The 13,802-nt window shown below is 42.4% G+C and overlaps 1 protein-coding gene across 2 annotated transcripts in view; it reads left to right on the forward strand.

The window, feature by feature from the left end:
• Positions 1–5,073: 5,073 nt before the first annotated feature.
• HAAO (3-hydroxyanthranilate 3,4-dioxygenase) overlaps positions 5,074–13,802 on the forward strand; it is a 41,209-nt gene continuing 32,480 nt past the window's right edge. Inside the window, exons 1-2 of one of the 2 annotated variants that reach the window (XM_077337762.1) lie at positions 5,074–5,281; positions 12,175–12,253. In XM_077337762.1, the coding sequence (XP_077193877.1) occupies positions 5,199–5,281; positions 12,175–12,253 (162 nt within the window). In that variant the 5' untranslated portion in view covers positions 5,074–5,198. The remainder of the gene's footprint in view (positions 5,282–12,174; positions 12,254–13,802) is intronic. The other variant, XM_077337755.1, reaches the window with a different exon arrangement.

Genomic DNA, 13,802 nt, shown 5'->3' on the forward strand with positions numbered 1-13,802 from the left:
GGTCATTATTTTCAATGCAGAATTCATATAATGGTCTGAGGCAACTGTTTATAAAAATAAACCTTTAAAAAGAAGATCTGGTTTCTTGTACACACATAACCCTAAGAACCCACAGGTTTGAGTTGTGTTAAAGAGTCAGAGTTTCAGAGGGACCCAACTTTTGCTTTTGACAATGACCTTGCAGATGTAGTTTCTGAGCCTCTGCCCATTATTTTTGACAATTCATGGAGAACAGGTGAAGTGCCTGAAGACTGGAGGTGGGCAAATGTCGTCCCCATCTTCAAGAAGGGAGAAAAGGAGGATCCAGATAACTACCGACCCGTCAGCTTGACATCTATAGCTGGCAAAATTTTAGAACAAATCATCAGATAGTAGTTTCTCAAGCAGCTAGAGCAGATGGCTATAATTACTAAAAGTCAGCATGGCTTTTTCAAGAAAAAAATTGCGAGAATCAGGTTGTCACGGATTATGTGGCAACACATTATATCCTCCTGTTGTCATGAGCATGCCTAAACCTGTGCTATGGTCCTGGGGCCTTTGGGATCACCAGGAGGGCAGAATGTGAGGCAAGGCAGGTGAAAGTGCATAGTGGGTACCTAGATTCCTGCGGCCTGGGCCAGAGAATCAGATTGTTGTGTAAGATCTATGTGAAAACATCCAACATTGAAACACTGTTTTTTTACTAAATTGTATTGAATTAAGATTTCATAACATTTTCTGTTTGTGGTACGCCAGATACAACAGATTAAGAATAACTGAAGTATGCTATGTATACCTCTGATTTTGACATATATAATTGTCTTTGGAGCACATCATCAATATGGGTACCTCAATTTGGTGTATGCACTGCTCTGTCAGTGTTCATTGTCAATTTGAACTATTCTCTCATAAAACCAATCATGTCAATTGCTTTTAGTTTTGGAAAATCAACATTCAACTCTCCAGATAGAATCACTGGCATCATATGATATGATTCCTTGAGCAGCATAGGTCATCCTTTTGTGTAAGGCATTAGCACAAAATAGATGAACTGCGTGATATCACTGATTTTGGAGCCAGGGTCAATATATGCTACTAATGATAGTATCATTGTCCATTTGGCACCATACATTCCACTGAGCAGATATCACCTACTGGTCTGAAAGCTAAGTCAAGTTCCTGGCCTTGGCAATAAATTATCTCCATTATTCATTCATTCATTCATTCATTCATATACCACCCTCCCTGAGGGCTCAGGGCGGTTTACAGAAAACAGGAAACGGTACAGATAACATATGGTAACAGGTGATAACAGTAATAACTTAACAAGATCATAATAACATTATCAAATAGAAATTGCAAGAGCCTCAGCTCAACTCTTACTGGGACCCAGTAGGTAAAGCCGATTAGTGTCAGTCATAGTGGGGGTGGAGCTTGGGGACTAATTGGAAGCGGTGGTTTGGTTCAACCTCAACAAAATGCCTGGTAGAGGAGCTTCCTTTTGCAGGCCCTGTGGAACTTTTTAGGTTCTGTCAGGACCCTGATCTCCTCTGGGAGCTTATTCTACCAGGTGGAGGCCAGAATGGAGAAAGCTCTGGCCCTGGTTGAGGTCAAGTGGGCTTTCTTGGGGCCAGGGACCACCAGGAGGTTGGATATAGTAGAGCAAAAGGCTCTTTGAGGAGTGTAGGTGGAGAGGCGGTCCCTCAAGTATACTGGGCCTAGACCGCGTATGGCCTTAAAGGTGATAACCAACACCTTAAGCCCGATCCGGAATTCAACCGGGAGCCAGGGCAGCTGGTGGAGGATGGGCCAGATGTGGGACCTCTGAGGTGTTGCTGTGAGGACCCTGGCAGCCGCGTTCTGGACCAGATGCAGTTTCTGGATCAAGGATAAGGGCAGGCTAGCGCAGAGCGAGTTACAGAGTTATATGTTGTATAAGAACCTCACTTGTGGCAGTATTTTGATAAATAGCGACTCTTCCAGTTCTGTGATCAGGCCTCTTGTATTGAGTGCAGCACTCAAAATTCAGGATGTTAAGTTGATCTTCATTTTTCAGCCAAGTTTTGGAGAGCATGAGAAGTGTGCAGCCCTGTGTAACTATATCAGTAAGATCATTTAATCCTGAGGAACATGCTTCTTTGGGATGTGGTATGTTCTCCTTCTTTGGAAGTTTTCAAGCAGAGCATAGATAGCCATCTGACAGAAATGCTGATTCTGTGAACTTAGGCAGACTGTAAGTGGGTGAGCAGAAGGGATTGAGACAGTGCTTGGCTTTTGTGGCCCTTTCTTGCGTACCTGGGAAAAGGCTGATTACCACTTTGGGGTCAGAAGGCATATTTCTTCCAGACCAGACTGGCCAGGGAATCTGGGTTTTGGCGGGGAGAACATCATCTGGACATGGAATTGGGGTCACCATGGGTGGGCAGCTAGTTATGAATGCCCTGCATTTTGGAGGAATTCTATGACCTAAGAACCTATACTGACCTATACTGCACTTATCTATACTGAGGTAAGTGCAGCAGTACTCCCACTAAACTAGCTTGGGGGGGGGGGTCTGTTCTCACTCTGTATGTATCAATCAAAATTAACCATTAAATGTTTTCATTTAACTCATGTAGTTTTACAAAAAACCCAACAACATCCCTATATGTAAATTTGCTATCTCAGGTGATATAGAATATCCCATCCTATCCCTTTTTTGGGGGGGGCATCCATTCTGTATCATTTAAGGTGCGTTTTCTATTGTAGATAATGTTCCCTCGTGTGGAATATTTATACATAGAAACATGATATCTAACTCACTAGCAGGGTCATTTCATCCAACTGATTTTTTTTCAATTTAGAAAGTCCATTGTATCTTTTATTTATATAAAAGATATATTTATATAAAAGATGGTATTAAATGAATGAAAATTTAAGGAGAAACCCCATGTATTTAGAAATGGATTATAACACAGATTCATGCCTGAAACAATCGGAAATGAAGTTATTTATGCTGCCACACACATACACACAGGAATCAATGGGGAGAAGGACAATTTTAATGTATCATAGGCAATACATAAAAGACTAGTGTCTTAGGGTTATGACTGTAAAAAATAGTTTTCTCATGGAATGATAGCCCATAATTTTGCTTTCCTACAGCAAAAGTTTCACTGTGTCATGATGGACTTAACAGGATCAAAACCGTGTGGAATATAATAGGTTTGAATAATTGGTTATTTAAATGCTTCTAACTCATAATCACACCTGTTTTGAATAACAATTGTACCTCCCTTGTCTACTTCCTTAAAGAGCTCTAAGAAATTTTGCTGAGGACCATCTAAGGGTAAGCAGGACAAACATGGAATCCTTATTTTCAGATTAGGACAACTTTATTTTTTGTTTTAAGGGGCTTGGGGCCAGCAGTGGTCAGGAAGTGTATAACCTAGCACCCAATATTGTTTGGTGTATTTAAAAATATAAATGACTTGGTTACCAAAGAATAAACTTGTCTCCTGAATATTGGACAGTGAATTAGTGAATTCTAGGAGACTACTGAATGAGCAGAGTAACAAGCAATATTTCCACTTATGAATACTAGTTCCCATCAGTAAAAACTCATACAGAGGCCAAATATGAAGTGTATAAAAAGGATTTAAAAATATATAAATTTAAAGCCCTAACACTTGCACATGATTTAAACTAACAGAAACACACAAGGGGGATGCAGAAAGTTGACATGGTGCAATAAGGACTATAAAACTTGGGTCAGAGAAAAATTAATAGCTACCTTCCACAAAGTGAAGAAGTCCAGAAAAAGACAGCAAGACATCCTGCGAACTTGCTTGGTTCGTGGTTTGGCTCAAGAGTGTCACACATGGCTATAGTCAAGTATCTCTGTTTAAATTTCTTGTCTTGAAGCTAAGGTCAGGCAGGTAGTCCCTAAATCAAAGGAGTTAATATGTTTGCTAGTGGTAAGGAAAAGAAATGGAGACCAGGTAATGAGTTTCATTATTGAAACAAAAGCTTTTGATTGAGATACCCACTGCTCCCAGATCAGGGAGGAAATAAATTATTGCTTCAGAATGAACCCTAATGAGTTTCTCAAGTGAAGACAAAATAGTGACTAGTAAGGATGTCCATGTGTTGGACTCTCTGGTAATTGAGGAAGGGAGATGGCTGAGGTAAGGATGAATTAATTAAAGGAAAGAAAGACCACAGGTGTGAGAAAAGTATTTCATCTAACCAAGGAAAAGAACAAGCTTCTGGGTGTCATTATCCTATCAATAAGCCTTATCAACACAGGGCGAGGGAAAGTCAGTGAAACAGGCCCCTCATCTTTATCCATTGTAGTTCCTCTATATATTTCTGAAACAGCCTAGGGGGTGGGACGTGTCCGGCTGTCCAAGTTGGAATAGGGCCAATCAGGGTGCAGCCAGCTTTGTCCTGATTGGCCCTGTCCCTGTGGTTCCCGCCCTCTGGCCCTGGACTCTAGCCTGTTTGCTCTCAGACACCTCAGTGCCTGGAGCCAGCAGCAGGTGAGAAGGCCCTGGGCAAAGGGGCGTGGTAGAGGGCTTGCTAACGAGGGCCTCCTGGCCTTCTGACGAGGACCTCCCAGCCTGCTGACTGCCTGCTAAAGAGCTCTGTCTCGGACCTGCTAATGAGCTGCCCAGCTCACACCCGCCCCACTTGATTTGGCTGCGAGCTGCGGCCCAAAGCCACCTTTAGCTGCCTGGCCAGGGGACAGAGGAGGGGACCCTATCAGGGCCCATTCTTAGGAATGGGCTTTGAAGCTAGTATATAGAGAAAAGGGATGTTCTATTGAGGGTGCACAAAACACAAGATTAAGGAATGCATTGGGCTACCATGCATTGTGTAGGGGGTTGAAGACCCTGGAGGAACCTTCCAACTCTGATTCTACCATATGTCCTTTATTCAAATTATGCAAGTTTCTACAGGCAGAAGCTTTGGGTGTAAGTACTTTTAAACAAGCAAATCAGTCATTGTGTAACCTACTGACACACTAGACTAACTTGAAAAAGCAACCTTTGGAAGATCAAACTCAGCAGGATGTTTTGGCATTCTACCAAACAAAGTACACCCTTACCAGCCAATCACATTGTGTGGAGAGAATAACTTACAGCTTTCTGCATGCTACACTAGTGCTGTGTAAAGCCATTCACTTCCGCAAAAGACTTGGTTAGTGTTTTATTTAGCACACTTGGGTGAAAACTGTCATGGTGGAAATGCTTGTGAATGTCAAGAAATGGATCAAAGAAAATCGAGCTGCTTTCCTGCCTCCTGTGTGCAATAAGCTTATGTAAGTAATGATACCTTACTACTGAAATGAGCAAGATTCGATGAGATTTTTTACAATACCATAGAACTGTTAGAAGCAAAATTGGTCATGTAATAATTCTAGACCTACATGGCAATTCCTGGCATCGTTATGATTTACTATTGAAGACAGTAATATGCCACAAGTAAACTTTGATCACAAGAGGAGGTGACTGATGACTGAGGAATAATAGTCCATAAATAGTCATTATGTATTATTCCTCTGTCTCCAAATTTACAACCAGCAGGTCATTATAGTTCAGGAATTTCTTACCAATTTGTGCTAAGTGGTAGAAATCAAATCACATAATTGAAAGAAGGGGGGGGGGATACTGAGTGCTTCATAGAAATGTTGGGATTTTTAAAAACACACCTGGAAAAATGCAATTTAAATGGTGATTTCCAACTAGCCCATAATTCAGGCTATTCTCTTTCATCTAGTTTCCCTGCAGGCATGCACAAGGAAGGGAGTGCAATCTCTTAAGGTGTAGAAGTCAGGAAGATGGAAATCCAACTAATAAAGGGGATCTAGAAATTAGTTGCTGTGCTTTGGTAGGGAATTTGCGTTTATCAGCTGCCATTTCTTCCACATCTTTCATTTCATGAATGCTGATGCTCTTGTTAATTGTTATGTAGCAAGAACATTGTAATAAGCTTGAACCCAGATGGTTTTTCCTAAGGACCGGGGGGGGGGGGTTCTTGATTAAAATGTTGGTCTATATGGAGCAACAAAAAGTTTCATAGAACGCATAGAACTCAGAAATAGTATTGTAATATATATATTTTTTAATTTCAACATAAGTACAATTTGCCAGGTACCCCCAGATGTCCCTTCAACAGTGGGACAATCTGGTCACCTTATTTTACAACCAGGATTCACTATAACAAAAAGAAAATTAGTTCCATTAATTAAGGTATGTATGGTATTTTCAGAAACAGTTGCGGGAAAGTTCAGTTTGGCCACACATAGAAAAAGAAGAAGAGTTGGTTTTTATATGCTGCTTTTCTCCCCCTGAAGGAGTCTCAAAGCCGCTTACATTCGTCTTCCCTTTCCTCTCCCCACAACAGACACCCCCATATTACTGCTCAGTCAGAACAACTTTATCAGTGCTGTAGCGAGCCCAAGGTCACCCAGCTGGCTGCATGTGGGGGAGCACAGATTCAAACCCATTTTGCCAGATTAAAAGTCCCCATCCCTAACTACTACACCAAGCATACAAGTTTTGTTGGATTTTCAATTAGGGATGAAATATTCAGCTTAAATCAATGATCATTCAGCCACTTTTTGGCCTTATCCAAGCCAAATCACACATCCCCTCAGTTTAAATCAGCCAAATCAGAGGATACCAAATTGATTTGCGCTTGTTTCTGCTGTTTGGTGGGCACTTTAAATACCCCACCAACCCCACCCTTCCCAAGTACCACAAAGTTGGATCATACTGCCTGGGAAAGGTGGGGGAGGAAAGAGTGTGCCAAAAAGTTGAGCCCGAGGCTTAGCTGTTTGGTGGGACTTTAAAAATACCTCCACCCTTTCCAGGCAACACAGAACTGTCTTTGTGCTGCTTGGGATGGGTCAGGGGATAGAAGAGCACACCAAACAACTGACCCTCACGATCTAGGGTAGGGAAGAGTAGGCCAGAGTCTAATCTGTTTGGTGTACTCTGTAAATCCCCCTGACTCTTCCCAGGAAGCATAGAGTGTGCTGGCTGAAAAGAATCTGGGGGAGAGAAGATCATGCCAAACATCTGAGCCCAAGGCCCAGGCAGTTGATGTGATTTTTAAATCCCTCTACGCTTTCCCAGTGCAGAGTCTACTCTGCTCTGCCTGGGAAGGTTTAGGTGAGGGAAGAACACTGTCAGACACATGATAGGGTGGTGGGCAGTTTGAATTCCCCTCCACAAAACCCAAGACGATCCCGGGAGAGAAGTCTCCAGATTATCTGGGCTCCCAAACATTTAAATGGGCATCTAAATCCCTTAAATGCCTTGGAGCCTGAATTGATTTGACTGTATTTGAATCACCTGAACCAAAATCTCTCTACCAGGGTTCAGGTTATTTGGGTATATCCAAATCATTTCTCACCAAACCTAAACTGAACTGAATTTTTCTTCAGTGTGCAACCCTATTTATAATCCATTTTTTAATCTTTATGTATTATATAACATAATGTTTCACTACATTGTTCTATAAACTCATATTTCTGCGTTACTATCCATATTATACTGTGTTTCAGTGCAGTGTTCCTGCAGTGCAGTGTAATTGCATGTTACACTGTTCTTAATGCTTTGTTTTTAGTTGCAGGTAAGAGCCAAACTAAAACTTATAATGTTGGCATGATGGCCACAAGGATACTACTACCATTTTAAAGACGTATAAATTCTGTAATGTCTGAAATGTGATGATCTTGTTTTCCTCTGTGAGCTTTTTCAAGTGTTGTGGCACACTAATTGTCTTTAAAATGGTGGTGGCCTTCTTGTGGTCACCATGAGGATGCTGTTGAGTTTATTTTGGACTGGAGTCTCAAAGAGAAGGGTGGCCTGGAATCAGAGAGTTGGAAGGGACCTCCTCGGTCATCTAATCCAACCCCCTGAACTATGCAGGACACTCTCGACCCTATCGCTCATCCACTGTAACCTGCCATCCCCTTTACAGAATCACCTCCATCAGATGGCTATCCAGCCTCTTTTTAAAAGTTTCCAAAGATGGAGAACCTACCACCTCCTGAGGAAGCCTGTTCCACTGAGTAACCACTCTAACTGTCAGGAACTTCTTCCGGATGTTTAGATGGAATTTCTTTTGAATTAATTTCATCCCATTGGTTCTGGTCCATCTCTCCGGGGCAAGAGAGAACAACTCTGCTCCATCCTCTATATGGCAGCCTTTTAAAAACTTGAAGATTGTTATCAGTTCCCCTCTCAGTCACCTCTTCTCCATGCTAAACAGACCATGCTACCCCAATCTTTCCACATATGCCTTGGTCTCCCAACCCCTCACCATCCTGGTTGCCCTCCTCTGGGCACACTCCAATTTGTTTGGAGACGATACTCTGTTTGATACAGGCCAAAATCCCATTTGCCTTTTCAGCCACTGAGTCACACTGCCGACTTATGTTCAATGTATGGTCCACTAAGATTCCTAGATGTTTTTTGCGCATACTACTGCCAAGGCAAGTCTCCCCCCATCCTATTGGTGCATATAGTTTTGCCTACCTAAATGCAGAATTTTACATTTGTCCCTATTGAATTTCATTTTATTAAGTTCAGCCCACTTCTTGAGCCTATCAAGATCATCCTGTATTCTGATTCTGTCTTCGGTTGTGTTTGCTACCCCTCCCAGTTTAGTATCATCTGCAAATTTAACAAGTACCCCCTCTAATCCCTCATCCAGATCATTTATAAATATGTTGAACAACTCAGGCCCCAGGACAGATCCCTGTGGCACTCCACTTGTTACTCTTCTCCAAGAGGATGATGAACCAATTACAAGTACCCTATGCATATGATCTGTCAACCAGTCATCGATCCACCTGACAGAATAAGGATCCATACCACATTTTACCAACTTATCAACAAGAATATCATGTGGAACCTTATCAAAAGTTTTACTGAAATCCAGATAAACTATGTCCACAGCATTGCCTTGATCCAGCAAAGTAGTCACTTTCTTGAAAAAGAAATAAGGTTCCAGCTGCTCAAGGACCAAGTGTTTGATGATTTGTTCCAAAATTTTGCCAGTTATAGATGTCAAGCTGATGGGTTGTTAGTTACTCGGATTCTCCTTTTTCCCTTTTTTGAAGATGGGGACAGCATTCACCCGCCTTCAATCATCTGGCACTTCACCTGTTCTCCAAGATGTGTCAAAAATAATGGACAGACATTCAGAGATTACATCTACAAGATCTTTTAGTACCCTTGGATGTAATTCATCTGGCCCAGAAGACTTTGTTTCATTTAAAGAAACTAGGTGTTTATGGACTACCCCCACAGTGATCCTAGGCCACCATTCCCATCCCTCTGTTGTGATATGTTTTTGCCACTTTGAGCATTATTTCTCTCTCAAGAGAAGACTGAGGAGAAATAGCAGTTCAACCCTCTCTTCATCATCTGTTATATAGCGGGCCAGGCATTTTTCCACCTTCGCCAGGCCCGACTACTAGCGCCCTACCTGTCCCCCGAACACTTAGCCACAGTGATCCATGCAACAGTCACCTCCAGAATAGATTTCTGTAACTCGCTCTACGCGGGCTTTCCCTTGTCCTTGATCCGGAAACTTCAGCTAGTGCTAAACGCAGCTGCTAGGGTCCTCACTGGCACATCTTGGAGGGCCCACATCCAGCCAGTGCTGAGGCAGCTGCACTGGTTGCCAATTGCTGCCTGGATCCGGTTCAAGGTTCTGGTTCTAACCTTCAAGGCTTTACGCGAGTTGGGACCCACATACCTGAGGGACCGCCTATCGCCCTATGCCCCTTGCAGGGCCTTGCGCTCTGCGGGTGAAAACCTGTTGGTCGTTCCCGGCCCTAGGGAAGCACGCCTGGCCTCGACTACGGCGAGGGCCATTTTGGTCCTGGCCCCTACCTGGTGGAATGAGCTCCCGGGAGAGCTGCGGGCCCTGCAATTAACCCTAGCAATTATTTCTTGCTAAATTAATGCTTGCCTTTTCCACATCAATCCCAGAAATCACATCCATTGTGACTGATTTTAAAATCTCACTGTTTCCCCTTTTACACCCTACTTTGCTATTGCTTCTTATGGTGTGCATGTACTTTCACTCTCTAAATCCAAATTTACCATCCAGGGCTAAAGAACTGTTGGTCAAAGTTGAAAGTCAGAAGAAAATAACTGCAGAAGAGCAACCATCAGCAAAATAGCTGCTATTTAGTCATGGCTTATTGTTTTTGGCTGTGTTCCTATCTGTATTTCATTAGATTCCAGCTCTTATGCCAGAAATGGCTGAAATCTCTAATCTCTGTTACATAAATCTTAGTATTAATGGGTTAAAATTAAAATATATTAGTCACCAAGTAGTGAAAACCAAATGAGTACAATGAATGAGGTCACCTCAGCCAATAAATGTTTGATTATCATCCAATAAACAGTCTCTGCAGAGTCCATTATTTCTCTGTCTTCAGGGACTTGTTTTCAGACACTTCTTGATGACTGCAAAAGTGAGTGCTCCATTAACAAACCCTATCTGCATCTGTGTTTTTATAGGCCATCAGCACTTGGATTGCAGCTCCATGTAGATAAGACTGAGGTGCTATTGGTCAATGACAAAGTTGCTCATGGACTAATGGAACCATCCTGAACTGGAGGGGGTTGCATTCCTCTTGAAAGAGCAGGGTCACAACTTAGGGTTGCTGCTGGGCCATAGACTGTGATTGGATGTTCATGGTATGTGTCTCCTCTGTGGTTGGTTCTAACACAAGAAGTGACGGCGGAAAACAATACATCCCAACTCAAAGAAACAAACCAGATAAATAGACTCCAGAAGTATATATATATTATCCTGATCTCTTACTTAATAGCAAGGTTGCAATATTTACTGATTATGGGGAGTGATTTAATGTAGAGCCAAACATGGATCTTGTAATGCCCTCCTGTGGCTGTAGGTCAGAGTACACAGTCAGGCACTCATCTTCATGTCCATTCAGCAGAGATAAGCTGACTCAAAACATCAGTCATTTATTTGCAGGAAAATAACTCCAACTTATTTGCAGGAAGATAACTTCAACAACTTCATCTAACATACAAACTGGAAACTGAAAACAAGAGTTCCACTCAATAGGACCAAACTAGATCACACTGTTATTAGGGAAGAGGCAGACTGTTCCATTACATACATACATATACACAATAAATATACCACAGATATAAGCATGCTACATGAGACCTGTATTTACATAATATACTTTCAGTAAAGGAATGATCAAGGCAGGTTCTTTCCAATGTAAGGCCGCAGCTTGTAAGGCTCTTGAAGCAATCACAGAGGTGGGTGAACATGAATAGGCTGAGGGAGGTACACTCCTCCTTTGGCACTCCACATCTTTGTTTGGGACACCCTGTGGCAAGGGGACCCATGGCTCAGCAGGGGTCAGGGACGGTCTTACCAGAGCGCTGACAGGGTGGATTTGAGGGTTGGGTGACCCTGGGTTACATGTTAGGCTCCTTCTCCTCTTGTTGGCCAACACTTTGTTGTTGTTAACTTTCAAATAAAAGCTGTGACCTGTTTGCCAATACAAGGTGGTGGGAGTGTCATCCTTAAGCCCAATTGCCCACCTGCAAGGCAACTTTCTTTTTCAGTTTATATGGTGATTGCTGCTGTAACATGTTTCAGTCATGACACTATTAACTTGTTTTATGACTTAGGATTGCCAGATCCATCTGTGCTACCAGCAGGTGATGGAAAGCGGACTTGCTTTCCAGGAGCTATCCAATGTTCTGACATCAGCTGGTAGTGGCATCAGCATGTTGGATATATTGGTGGGGGGCGGGGGAGGTTAATGCTTTGAATTTGGGGCAAAATATGGTAGAATTTGCTTCAAACCATAGAGTTTTTTTTCCTTTCTCCAAAACTAGAGCATTTCCCCCTTACAACCCCAGTATACTAGTGTCACTTCTGGATGATATCAGTACATTGTATTAAAAAGTCATGTTCTTTCAAGCTGTGGTGAGTTTTTATTTATTTTTATTATTGGAGTTATATATTGCCCCTCGCGGCCAGCCGGGGGGGGGGGGGTTCCAGCAAGCAGGGCCCCCCCCCATGTAGACCAGTAGACTTGGCAATCCTATTTAGGACTGGGCTATGGTGTCCTATTTCGTATATTCTTGCAATAAAAATGCAGCACAGGAATGTTATAACTTTATCCTTCTTCTATAGGCACAACCATCAGCTGAATGTAATGTTTGTTGGTGGACCAAACCAAAGAAAAGATTATCATATTGAAGAAGGAGAAGAGGTAATATATGGGAAATTTCATTATTTAATTGAAGGAGTTTTATTAACGTTGCTACTGAGGATGTTCTTCTTCATGTCTCTTATAATAATGACTAAAGCTGGAGACCTGGAAGGAATTATGGGAGAGGGTAATAAATAACAGGGAAAGTTTTCCTCCTGACCCAAATCGCCCTCCCCTCCAGTCTGTTATGTGGTATTAGGGCCTTGTGGACGTCATCTTCACCAGCCATCCCATTTAACAGATCCTTATCAGGCCTGAAAAGAGGGGGGGCTTCTTTTTAAAACTTATGTTTTTCCACATATCTAGAGAGTTCCCAGATATGAACCCCATCTTTGTGAGTGGCCTGGTTTGTCTACATTTGGGACAGGCAAATGATTCAACAATAAAGGGTATTTATAGCTTATCTGGAAATTTCCATGCATGTATCCAAGTCTTCCTCTCCAGGGCAGAGTCTGCACTTACTTTCTTTATTCCATTGTCAATCCTGTTGAATTCAGATAGCTTTGAACTCGATTCTTCCTCTCCCCCCCCCCCATTGAAACAGGAAAGTCTTCTGCACGTGGTTAGGGTAGTTCAGAAGGGGGAAGGAAGCCAAGCCTCTTTCTTTCTTTTCTTGAAGGGGGGGGGGGAGAGGAGCCAAGCAGGGAGCCTCTTTCTTTTCTTGGAGTGGGGGGGAGAGGATCGAAAAAGGCTGAGGAGGGAGAAAAAATCCAGGACCGACAGAAGTTGAGAAAAATTAGGGGTTTCTCCTTTAAGGCAAGTGTGTCACATGACCAGGTGTAGCCTATCAGAGGTTCTCTACCACAGAGCTTTCTTTCCCAAATGGATATTCAGGATTAAAAGCACTCTGAGATAACGCACAATAAAGGTAGGATCACACTGGATCAATCCTTCTTGCTGCAGAAGGAAATTTTAAATCGCCCCAAATCCAAACGGAAATCGCATTCTGTGTAGAGGGCAGGGACTGAATCGATCTGGGGTTGGAATAAAAGCTCCATGCAGTTTACACCTAGGATTCTATAAATCTTCACTGGGTTGAGCAGGCCAATATTCTTATCGTTCTCTGTCCCCTGCCTCTTTCAGTGGAATGCAGTGTCTCTCAATACTCCCTATTTTCTAGAGAATGTTTGGTCCTCATTAGGACACTTTTTAGGATTTCACGCCTTTTTCTTTTGTGTAATTTACAAAGTCACACTTTTCTACATATCCATTGAAATCCCCATATGTAGGAATCCTTACTTTGTTTTTGGATGGCCTGCTTTTACCAGTCTTGTGATTAGCAGAACATATCCAATTTACCACTCAACAGAGTAGCTCATGATTATTTATATTGTACAATTGAAGTGTATAGAATTGTACAGAAACATATAACCAAAAGGACAGAATTTTATCCTAAGGAGCACAGGGGTTGCTAAACTCCAGGTGGGACCTGGAGATCTCCCAGAATAACAGCTGATCTCTCAATTACAGAGTTCAGTTCTCCTGGAGAAAGCTGCAGCTTTGGAGTGAAGCTCTGTGGAATTAAACCCTGCCAATGTCCTTCTTCTCC

The sequence above is a fragment of the Paroedura picta genome, chromosome 1 (assembly GCF_049243985.1).
Source record: "Paroedura picta isolate Pp20150507F chromosome 1, Ppicta_v3.0, whole genome shotgun sequence".
Classification (NCBI taxonomy): Eukaryota; Metazoa; Chordata; class Lepidosauria; order Squamata; family Gekkonidae; genus Paroedura; species Paroedura picta.